This window comes from Onychomys torridus, chromosome 1, assembly GCF_903995425.1.
Source record: "Onychomys torridus chromosome 1, mOncTor1.1, whole genome shotgun sequence".
In the NCBI taxonomy this organism is placed as follows: Eukaryota; Metazoa; Chordata; class Mammalia; order Rodentia; family Cricetidae; genus Onychomys; species Onychomys torridus.
This window is the reverse complement of record NC_050443.1, coordinates 135,209,077-135,229,106: the sequence shown is the minus strand read 5'-3', so window position 1 is coordinate 135,229,106 and position 20,030 is coordinate 135,209,077. Positions and strand designations below refer to the sequence as shown.

The following is a 20,030-nucleotide window of genomic DNA, read 5'->3' as shown; positions in this document are numbered from 1 at the left end:
AATATTAACATTTCAAATTTTAGGCCAATTCACATACTCCATTTTTAGAAGTATACCTTCTCTGAAGTACTCGTGACTAGAAGTGCTTTGAATTTCATTGTTTATTTTTGTTTTTCCATTTTTAGAATATTACAAATATCTAAGGTGTTCTAGATGTAGGATACAAGATCAAACAGAATTTATATATTCTTTATATCCACATTATAATATGTGAGTGTAATTTTATGCAATGTCCTTTTGTGACTGAGTTTTGACTGTGATACATCACATGAAATCAGGTATAGAATGTTCTACAAGTAGGGCTCTTTTTATCTTCATATGTATTTGGATTTTGAAGCACTTTAGATTTCAATTAGAATTGCTCAATGTATTGTATATATTTTTTTTTAGGAATTGAGGCTTTTGTGTTTGTTCATAACAGGTATTAGATCCTATTTTCTGTGTGTAGTATCTTTAAGAGAGTGTTAATCTCATAAAATGAGTTGGGAAATGTCTCCTAGGCCCTGAGGTTCAGTAATACTGATACTAGACCAATCAATAACCATATAATCATCTCAAAGTATTAAACAAATGATGCTCATGCTTCTTATTAAATAAAAACTTAGAAGTTATTAAGCTTTGTAAAGAAGATATGTCCAAAGAAGATAAGCTGAAAGCTAGCTGTCCTGTGCCAGTTAGCCATGTTTTAAACTCAAAGGACGCTTCTGAGGGACTCATAGATCGTAAAGAAAGCAAAAGAGTCTTTATCTTAGTTAGGATTATAATTGTTGTGATGAAATACCATGAACAAAAGCAGGTTGGGGAAGAAAGAGTTTATTTGGCTTACATTTCTACATCATGGTCTATCATTGAAGGAAGACAGGGCATCATATTCCATTATTGAAGAAAATCAGGGCAGGTACTCAAACAGGGCAGAAACCTGGAGGCAGGAGCTTATGGAGGTCATGGAGGAGTGCTGCTTCCTGGCTTGCTTCTTAAGCTTGCTCAGACTGCTTCCCTATATTAACCCAGGACTCCAACCCAAGGGTGGCACCACCCACAGAGGGCTAATTCTCCCACACCAATCACTAATTAAGAAAATGCCCTACAGACTTTCTGTTGTGTGACAAAACCTTTCTTGGGATGATGCAACAAACATATCTACTCATCTCAGATACTGAGTAGACCAAAGTACAAATACCACCAAAGTCTAATTCATTAAGTCAAATTCACTCATGTAGTGAACCATGAGTTTTATTGGGGTTTATTTTCAGTTGTATGAGGAGTTACTTACAGGAGCAGAAATATAGCTGTATCACCAAAGCCAACCCTAGCAGATGTGACAGTTCACAAACCTGAGAATCTGCAGCATACTGCACAGCCTACAGGCAGCTCAAAAGGTTGTAGGGTGTCCTTTCCAGGTGGTACCTCACTTGGACTTAACTTCTAGGCAGCTCAGCTATTTTCTGCTTCTTTCAAGCAGCTGGTTTGGTCTTAGAGTCTTTGCAGCTCAGCTTCATTCATTCAGTCTGAGAAGGACTCTCAGCTTTTATTGCGGCAGGGAGGGACCTAGTGATTCTGATCAGATTCAGGGACTTCCTGAAGGTATTGTGAGTTGTTTACTTTCCTGCTCAAGGATCTTTCTGCAGGATGGAATGTTTTAATCTCTTGGGGAAACTGTTACATAACTAATTCCTACAGCAAGAACTTCTGGAGGCATTTTCTCAACTCAGATTCCCTCCTTTCAGATGACTGCAACCTCTGCCAAGTTGACATAAAACTAGCTAGAACAGTCTCATTGCTGATTTGGAGTGAGTTTTGGTTGTTAAGAGTAGAAGGTTAAACTGGCTGCAACATTCCAAAATCATAAGCCCAATTTGGAGCAATAGCATGAACTTTTTAAATTCTGTGAAGGCTAAGAGAGGAGATGAAGATGAAATAAAAAGGTTTGAAGTTAGCAGAGCTTGGCTCATGAGGTTTGAACTGTATTTGTAATGTCAGAGTGGAAGGTAAAGTCACAAGTGATAAAGTAGGAGCTACAAGTCATATAGAACATCTATCTGTTGTAGAATATTATTTTAAAGTGTATTACATTTATTTATGCTGTGGAACATTTGTTTAAGGATGCAAAGATGTGTTGTATTCTTTTTTGTTGCTTTTGTTTAATTCTGTGAGGCTGTGTTACTTTGCCTGTCTAAAATACCTGATGGTCTAAGAAAGAGCTGAATGGCCAATAGTGAGGCAGGAGAAAGGATAGGTGGGGCTGGAAGGCAGAGAGAATGAATAAAAGGAGAAATCTGGGAGGAAAGAGAAGAAAGAAGTGGACATCAGGGGCCAGCCATCCAGCTACAGAATTGGTAACAGAGTAAGAAAGAACGGTGTATAAAATAGATAAAGATAAAACCCCAGAGGCAAAAGATAAATGGGATAATTTAAGTTGAGAAAAGCTGGCTAGGAACAAGCCGAGCTAAGGCCAGGCATTTGTAATTAAGAATAATCCTCTGTGTGTATATTTATTCGGGAGCTGGGTGGCAGGCTCTCCAAAGAGTAAAAGCAAAAACAACCAACAACACATCTACCTAAGGTAATTGATGGTGGTGACCACATAGAACAACAGATATCTGTTGTATAATACACAGCCTTGTATTGGAAGAGATTGTCATCTAGAACTTTGATAGCTAGAGAGAAGTTAGTTTCCAGCTTCAAAGTTTCAAAGGGCATGGTTACTCCTTGTTAGGTGTGGATGCAGCTGGTGACTTTAAGTTGAAGCCATTTATCTTCCACATATTGTAGGCCCTTAAGAATTAGACTAATTGTACTTAGCATTTTTTCACATAAATTAAACAGCAAATATTGGATGATAGCATGTGTGTTTACAAAATCGATGTAGGTTTTCAGCTATACCTGACTGCCGCTAAGTCACTGCCTGGCAATTTTGATATTAGCTTGATATAAAATTATATACATCCCAGTTTTGTTTGAAACCATTTTTGCCTTAGCAGTATAAACTTTTTTTTTTCTTATGATCCAAGAAATAGGGATGTACCAGGCTTCCTACCAGTCTTGACCACACTTCTAACACTCCCAGCAAATTCTACTGTTCAACTCTTTCCTTGATCTTACAGCAACTGTGGTTACTTACTTGTCTTTTACCTCATTGTCCTCAAGCAATATTTACTCTTTTGAACATACTTGAGACATACTGCTCAGAAACATATTTCTCCCTAATATGACTGTTCATTGACCATGGTAGTGGTCAGACACATGGAAAATAAATGAACTTGCAGCCTCTCAGTCACACCATGTAGACAGTCAAACCTGAAATAGAGCACAGATGTAAATGTAAAGCCCAAAGATGTGAACTTTTTTGAACCTAAAGAACAAAACAAATACAAGGAAAATAGCACATGTACTTGCAACAAACACCTTAAAAATTACAACATAAAAAAAGCAATTGGACATTATAGAAATTTAAATTTTCATTCTTTTCAAAGGCTGTTACAAAGAAGAGAAAGAGCCAGTGAGATGGCCCCACGGGTAAAGGTGTTTGTTGCAGAGCCTATGGGACCTTATTCAGTCTCTCTAGGACGTACCGCTGTGACAAAACACCACAACCAAGGCAGCTTAGGGAAGAAAGAGTTTATTGGGAGCTTGCTTACAGTTTCAGAGGGTTAGTCTGTGACTATCATGTCTAGAAGCATGGTGGCAACAGGTGGGTATGCTGCTAAAGTAGTAGCTGAGAGCTTAAGCCTTGTGACAACCACTGTCATCATTAGGCAGAGAGACACACACTACTTTTTTAAATTAAAAACAAAATGCAAGGTCAGGCCATCTACCGTTCCATGTATAAAAGAAAAAAAAAATCCTTATAATGTATTTATCTTCCAAATTACTTGCACCCAAAATATGTAAGATCAGCAGCTTAATAAATAAGGGAATAGATAATATGAAAAGATGCCAACTTAATTAATAACTTGGAAAATGAATCCATATTGAATTACCATTAAAGAATGATTAGGCTGGGCTGTGGTGGCGTACGCCTTTAATCCCAGCACTCAGGAGGCAGAGCCAGGAGGATTTCTGTGAGTTTGAAGCCAGCCTAGTCTACAGAGTAAGATCCAGGACAGGCACCAAAACTACACAGAGAAACCCTGTCTCAGAAAAACAAAAACCTTAACAAAGAATGATTAGAATAGCTAAAATTTTTAAAAAGATACCCCCATGTTGAGGTATTGACATGTTGAGAATTTACAATCATTCATTGGTACTAACTGTAACCCCTTTGGTAATTTTGTTAAATAAAGTTAAATACATAGTTACTGTATGATTTATGAATTCTAGATTTTTATCTAAGAGAAATGAAAATGTGTGGCCACACAGAGACGTAGGCTAAAAGGCTCATAGTAGAGTTATTTATAATATTACAAAGCTGTGAAAATGTAATTTTCAATAAAGAAATGGATTTAAAACGTAGTGGAATTTGTGCTGGCTTGTTTTTGTCAACTTGACCCAAGCCAGAGTCATCTTAGGAAGACAGAAACTCATTTGAGAAAATGCCCTCATCTGCTTGTTCTGTAGGCGAGACTGTGAGTCATCTTTCTCGGTTAATGATGTGGGAGGGCTCATGCCACTGTGGGTGTTCAGCCCTGGAGAGGCGGTCCTGGGTTGTATTAGAAAGCAACCTGAGGAAGTGAGAAGGAGCAAGCTAGGGAGCAGCATTCCTCCATGTCTTACGTTTTCTTTCATTCATGTCCTCAGTTTCTTGCTTTAAGTTTCTGCCATAACTTACCTCAGTGATGCACTGTTACCTGGAAGTGTAAGATGAAGTAGATAAGCTTTTTTTCCTTTCTTAGCTGGTTTTACTCACTATTTTATCCCAGCAATAGAAGCCAAGTTAGGACAGACCTACTCAGGAAAAAGAGACCACAGATACACGTAGCAGTGAGGAGTGATGGCTACCTTGTAAAGAAAATGCTGTGGTATTCTGATGATAGTGGGTAGGAATACTTGTCACTTGTTGTGTCAGTTTATGAAAACCTGCATGTCCAGACCTAACAAATATAAAAGGGGATGCAGTAGAACAGTAGTTCTTAAAGATACAGTTAATAAACTTGAAAACATTATAAGTTGCAACAGAGGTTGTTCCTAAGACATCTCATGATCACAGGAAGAATGAAGAAGGCTTCTCTCTTGTTTGTAGTGTTCTTTATATGGTTCTAGCTCCTGGATTAATGGCTTTGTTTTTTTCTTTGAAAATTTAGTGGGCTTTTTCTTAGGGTTTGTTTATTCCTATCGAGTAGCTATAGTTCAAGAATTGTATTGCTGTCTTGCCCGTGAATGAAGAGACTTCCTAGAAGAGAAAACAAGTAGTTTGTGGTGCTATGAGTATCTACTGCAAATTGTAATTAACTTGTGGTAAGAGTCACAAAATTAAAATCTCTGAAAACCCATAAGTATTTGTGAATAAAGATCCATATAAAATCTATTCTCTGCTGATACCAGTATAAACATGAAATCACTGCTAAAGACAGTTTGATAGTACAGTACTTAATAGAAGTAACCATACGCAGTTCTAGTTGGGAAAGTTTTGCATGTAAGTATTAAAGGCATGTTCAAGTATCCTTAGAATGGCTTGAAAATAAAACCAAAAATGTGTAAACAGTAGACTTCCCCCCCAAGAGTTGTAGAAGAATAAACACTGACCATTTTCCAATTTTTTTTATATTTTTGAGCTAATATAATTACATCATTTTTTTCTATTTTCTCCCTTCAAACTCCCATTTATGCCTACTTGTTCTCTTATAACACCTCTTCTTTCATAAATTGTTATGTGTATGCACATATAATGCATATACATAAATATATTCCTAAATATAACTTAGTCTATATAATATTAGCTTGTACATATGTTTTCAGGGAGGACCATTTATTGGATAAGCAGTTGGTGTGCTTTTTTTCCCTGGGGAAGTCTGTTTCTCTCTCTCAGCATTCCATAGTTGCTCGTAGTTCTTCCTGTAGGCTTTAAGTGTTGTCGTCTTTCCCTTGTGCACTTTATTATTATTTTATTGTTACTCTTGTTCTTGTTCAGCTCATGTTTAGGTAGCCATGTTGGTGAGCCATTACAGATGTAGCTTCTGATATTACTAAGAGGCACAGTCTCAGAGCAAACTCTATGGTTCTTTCCTTATATAATCTTTCTACCCCCTTCTTTGCTGTTGTCTCTGAAATTTAGGTGTAAGAGTTGTTCTGTAGATATATCTATTAGGACTGGGCTCCTCACTCCTCATATTAATTGGTTGTGGTTTTCTGTAATGGCCTTCATCTATTGTAATGAAAAGTTACCTTGGTGAGGGCTCAGGACTACATTTATCAATGGATATGAGGACAAATATTTAGAATGTGGTTAGGGATTATGCTGGTTTAAAATGATGGCTACTGGTTCTCAAATATCCATGACTTCAATAGCCCTGGGTAATTTTGGTAGTTTATATTACCAGGCATGATTTTCTTCTTGAGCAGATCTTCAATCCAAATAGAGAGCTGTTGCTTACCACAAAGGTATGTGTACCACTACTGTACATTCAGACTTATTTACATGTGTAATGCAATTTAATAGTGAAAATTTGATAAGCCATCAGTATTATTAAATTTAAGTTTATTTTAATTAGGATGCCATAGAAAAATGTATGTAGCAGTAGTCTTTTCTGCGACTTAGAAAGACTTATATTGTTTAGAAAGTTTTGTAGGAGGTTAAATTCAAACAACCAAATAAAACAATATTATGTTGGGTGGTGATAGGGTATGTGATCGATAAAGAATATGTAGGATTCAGCTGGGCAGTGGCAAGCCTTTAATCTCAGCACTCAGGAAGCAGAGCCAGGTGGATCTCTGTGAGTTCAAGGCCAGCCTGGGCTAGAGTTAGTTCCAGGAAAGGCGCAAAGCTACACAGAGAAATCCTGTCTCAGTAAAAAAAAAAAAAAAAAAGAAAAAAGAATATGTAGGATTCTTCTAGGTCATATATATTAATGTTTTGTTTCATAGTATTGGTGAAAGATTCAGTTGTGTTATTTATATCGATTTACTTTTTTTTGGAGACAATGTCTCACAAGGTAGCATAGAGTTTCGTCTGCCTTACCTTCCAAGTCTTGTTTTGTTTAAACTGCATTATGTGTTTTTATTAGTTAATTTTCCTAAAACAGTATATTTGCTGAAATATCATTAAAAATTAAAATAAAAGTGTATGCTTCTCACTTCTTAATATCAGGCTTTGGGCTTGCTTCTCAAAGATGTCCTTGAGCTGGTTTCTTGGCTAAGTAAATTTTCAAGTTAAAACAGATCTCAGAATCCTTACAGATTCCCAAGGAAGTTACTATAGGAGCTCCACAATTACACTTACCAACAAATTAAAAAAAAAAAAAAACAACTTACTTTAAAAATAACTATTATACTGGGTTATAAACATGCATGTTTATACCAGTATATAATATGCTTTGAGCATAGTCTGTAAAAGCACTTCTTCTTTGTTTTTTTTTTAAAGACTGGCTCGCAGGCCCAGAACTCTCTGTGTAGCCAGAGATGACACAGATTTGTTATCTTTCTGCCTCCTGTCAGAAATGTTAGGATTAATGGCATGATCTATAATGCCTAGCTTTATGTGGTGTTGGGGAGTCTAAACCTAGGACTTTTCATCATACACTGTCTACCAACTGAGATACAATCCAAAGCACTTTAAGTTTCATGCATCATATAATTAATTTTCCTGCTTTAGACCTGATTTCTTCTCAGATTGAATTGAGTAGGTTTTTTGGTCAAAATTATCATATAAATTTGTATAAAATGTCTTCATTCTGATTAACAGTAAATTGCTTTTGTTTCAGATTCAAGCATCTACATCTTTGCCAATATCACAGATTTCTCAGAAGTTAATCCCTTTATTGGAACAGCCTTCTGTTAATGAAGATGGTAAAGTGAAACTGCTTAAAAGAATTTTCTTTATTACACATGTGTAATTGAGGTAGTTTATATTTGAGGGATTTTTTTTTTCAGATGATTATGTGTAGGGGTATAAACATCCTTTTCTTTTAACATTCATTTCTCTGTAAAGAATGATTAATAAGAAAAAAATCAACAAATTTATTAAAGTTTATGTCACATGTACATTGGAGACATTCAGAAATGAGTCACTCAAAGGGTGATTAACAGTTGGAACAAAAGGAAAAAAAAAGTTGGGCTTCTAAGTTGAGGGATGCAAGTTGTAGAAAGGTGGCTTGGAAAGAATAGCAAACAGTGGTGAGGTTTATCATCCAGAGTAAAGTGAGCAACCTTATGATAAGAATGCTTTGACCATCCTTCTGAAGAAGGCCTGACTTCAAAGACTATCTGGACAGCACAAGTTGGCCTTGATAAGGAGGAAACAAAAACAAAACACTATAAAGTTGGTGGTTCGGTGGGAAGAGAAGTAGCGGTGGATCTGGAAGGGTTTAGGGAGTGACAGTGAATACGATCAAAACACCATTGTCTGAAATCCTCCCTGATAATTTTTAAATAATTTAAAATACATTTACATATTTTTAAGAAGAATGGCTTTATTGTAGAGGGAGACAGTAGTATAAAGGAACTGTCGTATGTGCATTTTAGCTTAGCATCCATATGGAAGGGAAGCTTGTGCTTTATTAGCAGAGCTACTTCTGTACTGCTTGTAAACTCATCTCAGTAGAGTCCTTGTGCAAGATGGTGTTCATTGGGATGATCTGTCCTCCAGTTACAGAGAATGCCAGCGGCAGCATTGTTCCTGAGATTCGTTAAGATAATATAATTTAAGTAGTCTTTAAAGTTGCATTTGTAGTGGTATCACTTTAACAAGAATAATTTGTAATTTTAAACCTAAGTATTACTAACAGAAGTCATTATTGAGTTTGGGATTAAAAAAAAGTTTGTAGATGCCTAATTTATAATGTAGTATTTGAAGAAATTTGAGATAGTAAACTTTCTTTCTAATCTTTTTTGTTAAGGAGGAAAATGACGTTTTAATATCTGCATTTACATATAAAACTTACTTTGGAGTATTCCACTGCCAAGTGCCTGCTTTTTTCATGGCCATGTTGGAAAAAATTATAGTCTGTATTTTCAAGACTTTAAAGAAGACTAAATCCCAGAGAAAGTTTTGTGTTCTTTTGTTATCTGGGAAATTTTTTTGTGGGTATGTAGTGAGGAGAGAGATGTTTTGTATGAGGTCACAAGCTCTAACCAGTTTTAGTTAATTAGGGATGTATTGCAGTTCAGTATGTTTTGAACTTTCTTTTACTAGTCCTTTTTATAATATTTTTTATCTTTGAAAGTTTCATAAATTTATATAGCATGTTTTAATCTTGCCATCTATCACTACTCCTTCCAACTCTCCCCTAGTCCTCCACACTCTGTGTCTCTCTGACTTAAGTCCTTTGTCATTGTTATTAATAACCCCTGAGTCCAAGTAGTGCAGCACATATGCACATGAGTGTGCGGCTAGCCTCTGAGGCATGAGCATTCTGGTAGGGGCCATGTCCTTAAAGGAGAACAATTTTCCCTTTTCAATAGCCATCTCTTTCCATTAGTGTAACTAACTGGTTTACTATTTTTACTGTTTTGGATACTAAACTTTTAATATAAATTCTAGGGAAACAAGGCAGTCTGCTCTGCTAGTAACTTTTAAATTAAAGGTCCTTGTAGGACATAATGGAAAATCTTTAAGATACCGCCCAAAGACCTAATCTGCCAAAGAAAACAATTATCAGCAACTAACAATAGTGTCTTCTTAAATTTTTATTAATTCATTCCTGCAGGGAAAATTTAAAGAAGGTAAGCAAGATGGGGCAGTGGTGGCTCAAGCCTTTAATCCCAGCACTCAGGAGGCAGAGGCAGGTGGATCTCAGTGAGTTCGAAGCCAGTCTGGTCTACAAGTGAGTTCCAGGACAGCCAGGACTATACTGATAAACCCTGTCTCAAACCCCAACTATCCCCTACCCCTAAAAAAAAAATGTAACCACACCTGTACTGAATTTGCATATGGGCAATTGTTAATCAGTTTGGTACATTTAATTCTCAAAGAAATTAACTAGCCATTGTCTGAGCATTGGACCCATTCCTGACCTAAATAATTTGCTCTTTCCCTAAAATTGTTACATTCCTCATCTTTCTGTCCCGTGTAAAGAAAGCTGGAATATATGGACCTCATTGGAACACATGACAATCACAGTGTTGTGGTTGGTTCTCTTTCCCTAATTCATATTAATTCATTTTTGTGCCTTTTCTGCTGTTTGTAGTCAGTTCATTCCAGCAAACCTGTGAACTTTGATCATCAAAGGGAAGCTTTTCCTTTTTACCCTACAGTAAATCTACTGAAAAAGGTATAAGTCATGGTTGGGGCAGGTAGTGTGAGAACTCCTCACACTACTCAATTTAAAACTGTTTTCATTGTTTTGAGTAGTTGATAACTGGAATCTTTCATCTACTACGTTCATATTATGGTTGATTACTGATAAAATTACATTAAATGAAGCTATAATTAAGGAGTGCTTCATTAACATTTCTGGGCCTGGCCTCTGTTGCTAATATTACAGAATTGTAAACTGAGTTCTGTTACACTATCCAGATACAGGGAGTATGGTAGCATGTTGCTTTCAATATTCATAATGTATACAATCATTCTTTTCAATACATGGTATTGTTTTCTGTTATAAAACAATACATATGAGTTTTTAAAGTTGATTTTTTTTTTTTTTTTTTTTGATTTGGGAGAGATAGCTCAGTGTTTAAGAGTTCATAATGTGCTTGCATAGAATCATAGTTCAGTTCCCAGCACCCTCACTGGGCAGCTCACTACTACCTCTTACTCCAGCTCATGAAAATCAGTTGCCCTCCTTTGTACTCTGGGTACCTGCTTTCACATACCTGCACACAGATATACACAAATCTACATATGTAAAAATAAAAATGAATCTTTTTTTTGTTTTTTTTTTTGTTTTTTTGAGACAGGGTTTCTCTGTGGCTAGGAGCCTGTCCTGGAACTCACTTTGTAGACCAGGCTGGCCTGGAACTCACCTGCCTCTGCCTCCCGAGTGCTGGGATTACAGGCGTGCCGCCACCACTGCCCGGCTATAAAAATGAATCTTAAAAAATGATTTTATGCCAAAGATTAAATAATTTATAATTTCTATAATTTTTATTCTTTGCAGTGTTATTTATTCTAAATTTCTGTATTCTTTTCTCTAGCTTTTGTTTTCAACTTTTAATATAGACCCATAGCATTTTAATGCTTACATTATTTCAGAAAAAAATATAAAAATGTTAAACATAGATTACTTCTGTTGTTGACTTAAAGTATTTTATTAAATTTAGACTCTGAGGAGGAATTTTTTGATGCACCCTGTAGTCCTTTGGAAGAGTATCCTCAAATTCTATCTAAATTTAAAAGTTGTCGACTTAAAAAATTACAAAAGAAAGATAGTTCAGTGAATTTAATTCAACTTACGATGCGGTTTGAAGTAGCAGAGGTATGTATTATAATTACAAGAAAGTTGGTTATATGAATTGTCATTTATACTTTGTGCAGTTTACTTATATAGCGACTTTACTAATAGATACTATTCAAGGTATATAAAGATGTGGTGTATGATTTCCTTCATTTTTTTTAGATTATCTTCTTTTATTGAGAAATTTGTTGTTCATTTTACCTACTAACTACCCCCTCTGTTCCCTTCTCTCCTCTCTACCAGCCTTTCTCCCGCAAAGCACCCCCCATTCCCTCATCTGATAATGTTAGGCATCCCATGGGGAGTCAACAAAGCCTGGTGCATTCAACTGAGGCAGGTTCAAGCCCCTCCCCCTGCATCAAGGCTGTGCAAGGTGTCCCACCATAGATAATGGGCTCCAAAAAGCCAGGTCATGCACCAGGATGGATCCTGATCCGACTGCCAGCGGGCCCTTATCTTTCTTAAGAATTAGTGTTTAAGTGGTATATTGTGGGCAGTTTTCCAATACATATTTTTTGATGATGATTATACAATGTATGTGGGGGGGGGAATAGAAAATCAATATTAAGCTAAAAATTCTTAACATACTACATATATATCTTCTGTATTCATATATGGTTATCACATAAGTGACCTATGTGCTTTGTCTTTCTTCTGCAGGTTCTGATTCAATTTTATCACCTTGTGGGAGACTGTGAACTTCCTGTGCTAGAAACAGGTGTTTTAGGACTGGGTACAGAAGTTGAGATTAGAAAATTTGATTTGAAAGCAAATGCCTTTTTGAAAGAATTCTGGTTAAAATGTCCAGAATACTTAGGTAAGACAATTAAAATACGTAAATTACTTTCCAATTTGTTTACCTATTGTAGAATTTTCTGTTCCTTAGACTTTGAATCATTACATTGATATTAGAAAATAGTTTGAAAAAAGGAGAGACAATTACATTCAAATTTATATTAGTTTGTTTTCTTTAATACACTTTTAATTAAAATGTAATTACATCACTTACCTGCAGCTGAAGTTTTCCTGGTACTGCCTGGCTCCCACAACCCTAGGGATGCTTGGACCCAAGTAAGCATACAGAGGCTTATATTAATTAAAACTGCTTGGCCATTAGCTCAGGCTAGCTATTGACTAGCTCTTACATTTAAATTAACCCATAATTCTTACTTATGTTTAGCCATGTGGCTTGGTACCTTTTCTCAGTTCTGCCTTCACATCTTGCTTTTTCTGTGTCTCACTCATTACACCTCTCTCTTTTCAGAATTCTCTTGTCTCTTTGACCCGCCTATACTTCCTGCCTGGCTACTGGCCAATCAGCACTTTATTTATTAACCAATCAGAGCAGCACATTCACAGCATACAGAGTGACATCCATAGCAATTACCCTTCCCTTCCTCTCCAACCCCTCCCACACACCCCCTACTCGCCAATCAATAGTACCTTTATTTCTGTGAATATTACATATATTTGTGTATACACAAATACATAAATAGAATCTGCTGAGTCTGTTTTTGTTGCATGTATATGGATGGCTTCAGGGTGACCACTTTGTATTAAATAAATAGCTTGGGTGATGATCCCTTGGGGAGGCTAATTCTCCCTCTCTTCAGCAGTCATTAGTTGCCTATAGTTTTTTGTCTAGGGTTTGGACCCTGTGAAATTTTCCCTATTCCACACTAGCATGGCTACCTGATATTGCCATTATTCTGGTCCTGTTTGTGCAGCCATTTCTAGAAGAGACTGATTCACAGCAGACTTCCTGGCTCATATCATCTTTCCACTCCCTCTTCCATGATGTTTGTTCCCTGAGCCATAGATGTAGGAGCTGTCACATCAGTGGGTCCATTGATCTCTGTATTGTGATGTTCTGCCATAGTCTTCGTTTGCTATAAATCAAAGCTTCTTGCCAGGTGGTCACTGGTGGTGCACACCTTTTTTAATAACACTTGGGAGGCCGAGGAAGGCAGATCTCTGTGAGTTCAAGGTCAGCCTGGTCTACAGAACTAGTTTCAGGACAGCCAGAGCTACACAAAGAAACCCTGTCTGGGAAAAACCACAAAAACAAACAAACAACAACAACCAAAAAAAAAAAAAAAAAAAAAAAAGTAGGAGGAGGGAGGAAAAAAAAGAAAGAGTAGCTCCTTTAATGAGGGGTTGTATCGGCACATAAATATAGATATTTGGGGCTAGGAACCACAGATGAGAGAGAACATGTAGCATTTGTCTTTCTTGGCCTGGATTACCTCATTGAATACAGTCTTCTCTAGGTCTGTACACTTAACTGCAAATTCCATGGTTCACTTATCAACTTCCCCAACAGTGTGATGTGTTTGTTACAGTTGAATCTATTCACATTATTATCACCTGAAATCCAATATTTGCATTAGATTTAAACATTTGTGTTAAAGTTATGTGTTTGGACAATATATAAAGAACAAGTTTGTATGGTGGTATCATCATAAGCATGTTTTCACTGTGTTGAATATCTGCTGTCCTCCACTCCTTCCTCTGTGGTACCTGGCTTAAAATCATCTCCCTGTCTTCCATGCTTTACCTTTTTATCTGAATATATGATTGGAAAAATACAGTGTACATCTTTTAAGGTTGGCTTCTTTTCGTAATCTGTGTTTAAATCTTCTCCTTATATTTTCATGGCTTGACAGCTAGTTTCTTTTGACCAATAAATCATATTCCTTTGTCTAAGAACATTATTGTTACTTATCCACCTATCCATAATATCTATTATGGTTACCTATCCACTCACTTTACAAAGGACATGTTGACTTCTTTTAAGTTTTGGAAAATTTTGAATAAAGATTCTATAAATAACTATATGCAGATTTTGGTATAGACATAAGCTATCTTCTTTCTTTGGATAAATACTAAGGAGCATTATTTGGTGGATTATAGGTTAACTATATAACTTTTGTAATGAACCACCAAACTCTTCCAGTGGTTATATAATTTTTCCTTTTTGCTGATAAGAAATGAGTACTTTTTGTTCATCCTTGTCAGCATTCTGTTAGTGTCCGGGCTTGAGTCCTTCTAATAGATATACAATGGCCGTTTGAATTTCTCTGATGATACGTGATGTCGGGAACTTTCACATGCCAGTTTGTCATAGCTTCTTTGATGAGTGACATCTGCTAAGTTCATTGACTCTTGTAAAAATTATGGATCAAATTAAGTAGTTTAACCCAAATGTAGGTCAGTGGACATGCATTTGTGTGGTATCCCATTGTCTCCTTGTTCTCCAGCTCTTGGGAACTTGAGTGTGATGGGCTGTGTTATAATTATCTCTTGGTCTCCCTAACTTGAGTGTGGTACATTGTATGACAGTTATCTCTTGGTCTTACAAACTTGGATGTAATGTATTATGTCACAGTTACCCCTTGGTTGTACTAACTTAAGTGTGGTGGACTGTGTCACAGTTATCTATTGGTCACACAAACTTGAGTATGGTGGATTGTACCACAGTTATCTCTTAGTCACACAAAGTTCATGTATAGGTGTTCAATTTTTGTTCTGTTATGTCAAAATTATATTCTGTTCTTTTGGATAGTGTTCTCTAATATATACTTTATATAGTGTTCTCTAATGCTATAGGGTTTCTCTGTGTAGCCCTGGCTATCCTGGAACGCTCTATGAAGACCAGGCTGGGCTCGAATTCAGAGATCTGCCAGCCTTTGCCTCCTAAGTGCTGGGATTAAAGGCATGTGCCGCCACCACCTGGCCTCTATGGTTAGCTAGTGGCTAACTCTGCTCTCTGATCTCCAGGCAAGCTTTATTTGTCAGAACACAAACGTATTATCACACAAAACTAGTAATCCAGAAGTAGTAGTATAGCCATGGTTAATTTTTATGTTTATGCTTATTTTTGTTTCCCAAAGGCAAAACATAAGTAAATATTTGCAAACAAAAAGCATTATATACCATCTTTACTGTACCTAATCCTAAAACAGTTTGCTCTTATTTTCTGAGAAGGGGTGAGTAGCAGAGTTGTTTTGTGACAAGCAAATGATCTGATAAACAGCTGCTCAAGAAGCTGGTAAATGTGTGAATGAAGTGTAGATCTTCTTAAGGTTGAAAAATGTAGTTAATACCTAAAATAGGGTGCTGGTTCATGTACTCAGAGTTTTTAAGCTTGAAAGGGTGCATGGACATTGTGCTGTTTTCCTCTGCAAGAGTAAATTACTTAGTTTGTAGTCCTTTATCATAGTCTCTAGAATACTGGTTTTTAGCAGCCATAAGTAATTTGATAATGATAGTCTTAAAGGTTATGCAGATATCTCTTCTCTAGCAGCTCTCAAAGAATGTCTCATTTTGAACAGACTCGGTAATGTTTACTAATTAGTAAACTGCCGTAAACTGCTAAGACTGATTTTTATCTAGTGTGTATTAAAATATAATATTTTCTTGATGTCTCAACAACTAGCATTTTTAGAGATACTGGCTTTTTTATTTCAAGGCATTCTTATGACTCAATTCTAGAATTCTTCATGCTCTTTATTACCACTAAAAGTTATTTTGGTTCTTCTTTAATAACCTGGTAGTTTTGTTACTGACTTGTCTAGATGTAGGAAGGTTTGAGACTTTCTGTTGAAGTACAAAGGAAGGATACTTTGTATGCAGAAATGACACTTTTTGAGTTTAAAAAACAAAGAGGGAAACTTATTGAGTAGAATCTAGGGAAATCTTTTTCAATAATAATTACTAATGCCTTCATTTATCTTAGTATAATTTTCCTACCAAGAAATAACCCTTAAACTATTTTTAGATGAAAACAAGAAACCAGTTTATTTGATCACCACCCTGGATAACACAATTGAGGATTTGTTAACATTGGAATTTATGAGGGTAAGCAGTTCTTATTTCACCTGATTGGCAGGCTGATGTAGTATTTAAATTTATAACTTGGTGTACTTAATCCTTACTCTAATGTAACTTAGTCTCAATTGCTCTGTTTGAAAGGTCTTTGTTTTGTCATTATTGCCCTGTAGTCTTGATTCACAGATACTTCATACAGCGAACAAAGTACCCTATGTTCTAGGAAGGAAAGGCCTCTCAGTTGACTTTTCCCACCAGGCTATTGAAAAAGAATTAAATGTTTAGTGTTGATGACATTTCTTTTTGTATGTGGTGTAAGAGGATGAATTTACTTCATTTCTGCCATTGTCTGGCTACCTGCTTTTTAAGTGTCAGTGACTCCATTTCATTTGTATTGATTTATAATATCTTTTAAAATTTTATGAATCTCCTGTATGTACTGTTGTCTATTTATGAATTATTCTTTGTTTTAATTAGCTTTGTATATGTTTTAATAATTACTTTCTAATATCAATTATGCCAAGAGATTATTACCATAGTTAAGACCATTTTTGCTTCCATGATTGGTGACATTTTTAAAGATTTTTGTTGTTATATTTGCATCAGATTTTAGAATATACAAACTCTAAGGAAAATGAATAAAGCAATTGTGTTTTATGCATATTAAGTGGGTTACTATTCAAAAAGGATAAATTGTGTCATTTGCAACTGCCAGTCTGTAGGCCCTGATGTTAAATGAAATAATCTACTCATGGAAAGAAAAATACAGGAGGATCTTACTTATATGTAGACTCTAATAAAATTAAACTCATACATGTGGAAAGAATGATGGCTACTGCAAGATGGGACTACTGTGCAAGTAAAGAATGAGGAATAGATTTTGAGACCTGCTGGACAGCAGAGTAACTGTAGCCAATAATAATGTGTATTTCCAAACGTAAATTTCAAATGTCTCACAACAGTAGATGGTAGGTAAGGCAGTTGATGGGTATGTAAGTTACCTTTACTTAAACTTTTTACATAGTATGTATTCATCAAACATCACGTAGTAACCTATAAACCTATAATTATGTCATTGTCAAAGACAATGTAAGAATATTTGGAAAGAAGTGTTTGGGTACTTGTGGAAAATTTTGTTTCAAATACAGGAAAAATAAGGAAGAACTATTCAGTGTTCTTGAGGACCAAATGATTGTTCTCCATACTTGATACTATGTAACATTTTTTGTCTCTAGATAATAAGATAGTGTGTAATCTAAATTGAATACTTGCATGCTAGATAAATCCATATTTAGCACATTTTGTTTGTTATATTAAAGCAGTTGCCTTGTTCTGGTCAGTTGCTTAAGTAAATATGTGTACATATATATCTGTGTATGTATGTATATAATGTACTGTCCACCTCAGTTATAGTTAATTTATGTATAATATACAAATCTTGAAAAATTTACAACTATCATGCAATTGTAGACATAACATGTCTTCCTAACATGTTCTAATAGATACATTTTCTCTTTGGATAGGCTGAAAAAAATGCACCCAATTTTAAATGTACCTATAACAATGTTTTACAACTTCTTAAGGTATGAATATATAATTACTTATTTTAAAATAAAAATTGTATTTCTATGTCTAGATGTCTTACCAATAATTATTTTATAATTGGAATTATTTATAAGATCCCCAAGGATAAAGCTGAGTATTCTAAATTTTATGCTTTATACCACCAATCATAGGGTCTTTTAAAGACCATCAAGTCAGATGTTTTTTTTGACCTAGTACTAAAATCAGTTTTGTTCTATAGGTTAATTTTTCCTCTTTGGATATTCATTTACACACTGAAGCACTTCTCCATACAATGAATTATCTTAATAATATCCTTCCACAATTAGGGCAACAATCTTCCCCAGTGTCTGTTGCAGAAACTGAAGACAAAGGAGATATCATTAAAAAACTTGGTAATTTACGTTTTTGGTTTTTGTTGTTGTTTGGGTTGGGGGGGGGGGGCTTGTGTTTTTTGTAGGAGTCACCAATTAGAATAGTAATTTTAGTTCCTCTGGTGTTCCTTTTAATTAGACAGATAACTAAAATGATTTATCATATACCCAGTTAATTTTAGAGAATAGTGGTAAAGGGACTGATTCCTGCTAAAAGAAAAGATGTTTATTATGTAATAGATTTGAGTTGAAAATTAAATATTTGATTTAAAGGTTATATGACATTTTAAATTAAAAAATGTAACTGACAACATTTGAATATTATCATGGTTGTTTTTAATCAGAGTGCAGGTTAAAATTTGAGATACTTTAAATTCAAAACTTCTTAAGTATAATGGTAATGCTCAAAAAGCCTTTGATTTTGGAGCATTTTAGAATTTTGAGTTAGAGATACTCTATCAGTTACCATTTAGAACTGTGGGTTTTTGTGCTTCCCATAATGATAGTTGTCTCAAAGATTCATAGTTATTGTTTTAATTTCTTAGTTTCAAATGATTAGTCGCCTGTAATAGCAGTCTTTGGCGTATTTGTTTTTTATATTTGTTAGATAATTCATTTTTAGAGTTCTCAATTCAATTGGGAATATTTTCTCATTGCTTTATAGTTGAATTGTAAATCTGATGTTATAATTATTTTTGGTGATATTTTTACTGCCAGGCATAGTGGGGTAATTACTAAACCTTTCTTTGTGCTACAATGTGATTTTTGTTTTGTAGCTTTAAAGCTACCCACGAAGGAAGATATTATTACCTTGCAGCTTTTGGCAGAATTATCTTGTTTACGGATTTTTATTCAGGATCAGAAACAAAACATTTCTGAAATTAAGATTGAAGGTAATACCATCTCATAAAAATTTATTTAAAATTATCAAATTGAAGACAAAGAAAAGCAATTATTCATTGTTTTATTCCTTTAGGACTTGATTCTGAGATGATTATGAAGCCGTTAGTCACTGAAATAAATGCAAAACTAAGGAATATAGTTGTGTTAGATTCTGATAAAATGGCTGTATACAAAAAGGTGAGATTTTGGGTTTTCTTTAATTATTCTTATTTTTATTTCATGTGGATTGGTGTTTTGTGCACTTATGTCTATTTGAAGGTGTCAGATCCTCTGGAACTGGAGTTACAGACAATTGTGAGCTGCCATGTTGAGTGCTAGGATTTGAACCTAGGTCCTCTGTAAGAGCAACAAGTGCTCTTTACCACTAAGCCATCTCTTCAGTGCTGAGATTTTTTTTTTTTTTTTACTAAGTACTAATATGTCATTATGTATGTAATTTTCGTATCAATTAGATAGGGAATTGTCATGTATTAGCAGTGTCTTGTGCAAAATGGGTTTTGGAGTCAAGCACAATTGATTTATTAGCTTTGATACTTAGTACATGTGTGACCCTTTCAGTTACCTAAGCTAGTCTTTTATTTATAAAATTAAGATTATGATTTTTTAAGTATGCAATGCTCCTGGAAGAAATAGGCTCTTTAGGTGGTTTGGGGAGGAGTGTTGCTAATAATGCTTCTTTTAAGAACACTTAAAAAATAAAAGTATTTTGTCTTTAAATATCCTGAACTGGGCTGGAGAGATGGCTCAGTGGTTAAGAGCCCTGGCTATTGTTCCAGAGGTCCTGAGTCAGCAACCATATGGTAGTTCACAACCATATGTAATGAGTTCTGGCACCTCTTCCGGCTGTAGGCGTACATGCAGACAGAACACT

General features: G+C 35.3%; 1 protein-coding gene across 3 annotated transcripts in view; it reads left to right on the top strand.

Moving 5' to 3' along the window:
* Vps13a (vacuolar protein sorting 13 homolog A) overlaps positions 1–20,030 on the top strand; it is a 215,148-nt gene that overhangs the window by 67,063 nt on the left and 128,055 nt on the right. For all 3 annotated transcript variants that reach the window (XM_036206892.1, XM_036206900.1, XM_036206909.1), the window contains exons 24-31: positions 7,857–7,941; positions 11,356–11,510; positions 12,150–12,306; positions 16,270–16,349; positions 17,843–17,902; positions 18,124–18,277; positions 19,033–19,149; positions 19,233–19,336. In XM_036206892.1, the coding sequence (XP_036062785.1) occupies positions 7,857–7,941; positions 11,356–11,510; positions 12,150–12,306; positions 16,270–16,349; positions 17,843–17,902; positions 18,124–18,277; positions 19,033–19,149; positions 19,233–19,336 (912 nt within the window). The remainder of the gene's footprint in view (positions 1–7,856; positions 7,942–11,355; positions 11,511–12,149; positions 12,307–16,269; positions 16,350–17,842; positions 17,903–18,123; positions 18,278–19,032; positions 19,150–19,232; positions 19,337–20,030) is intronic.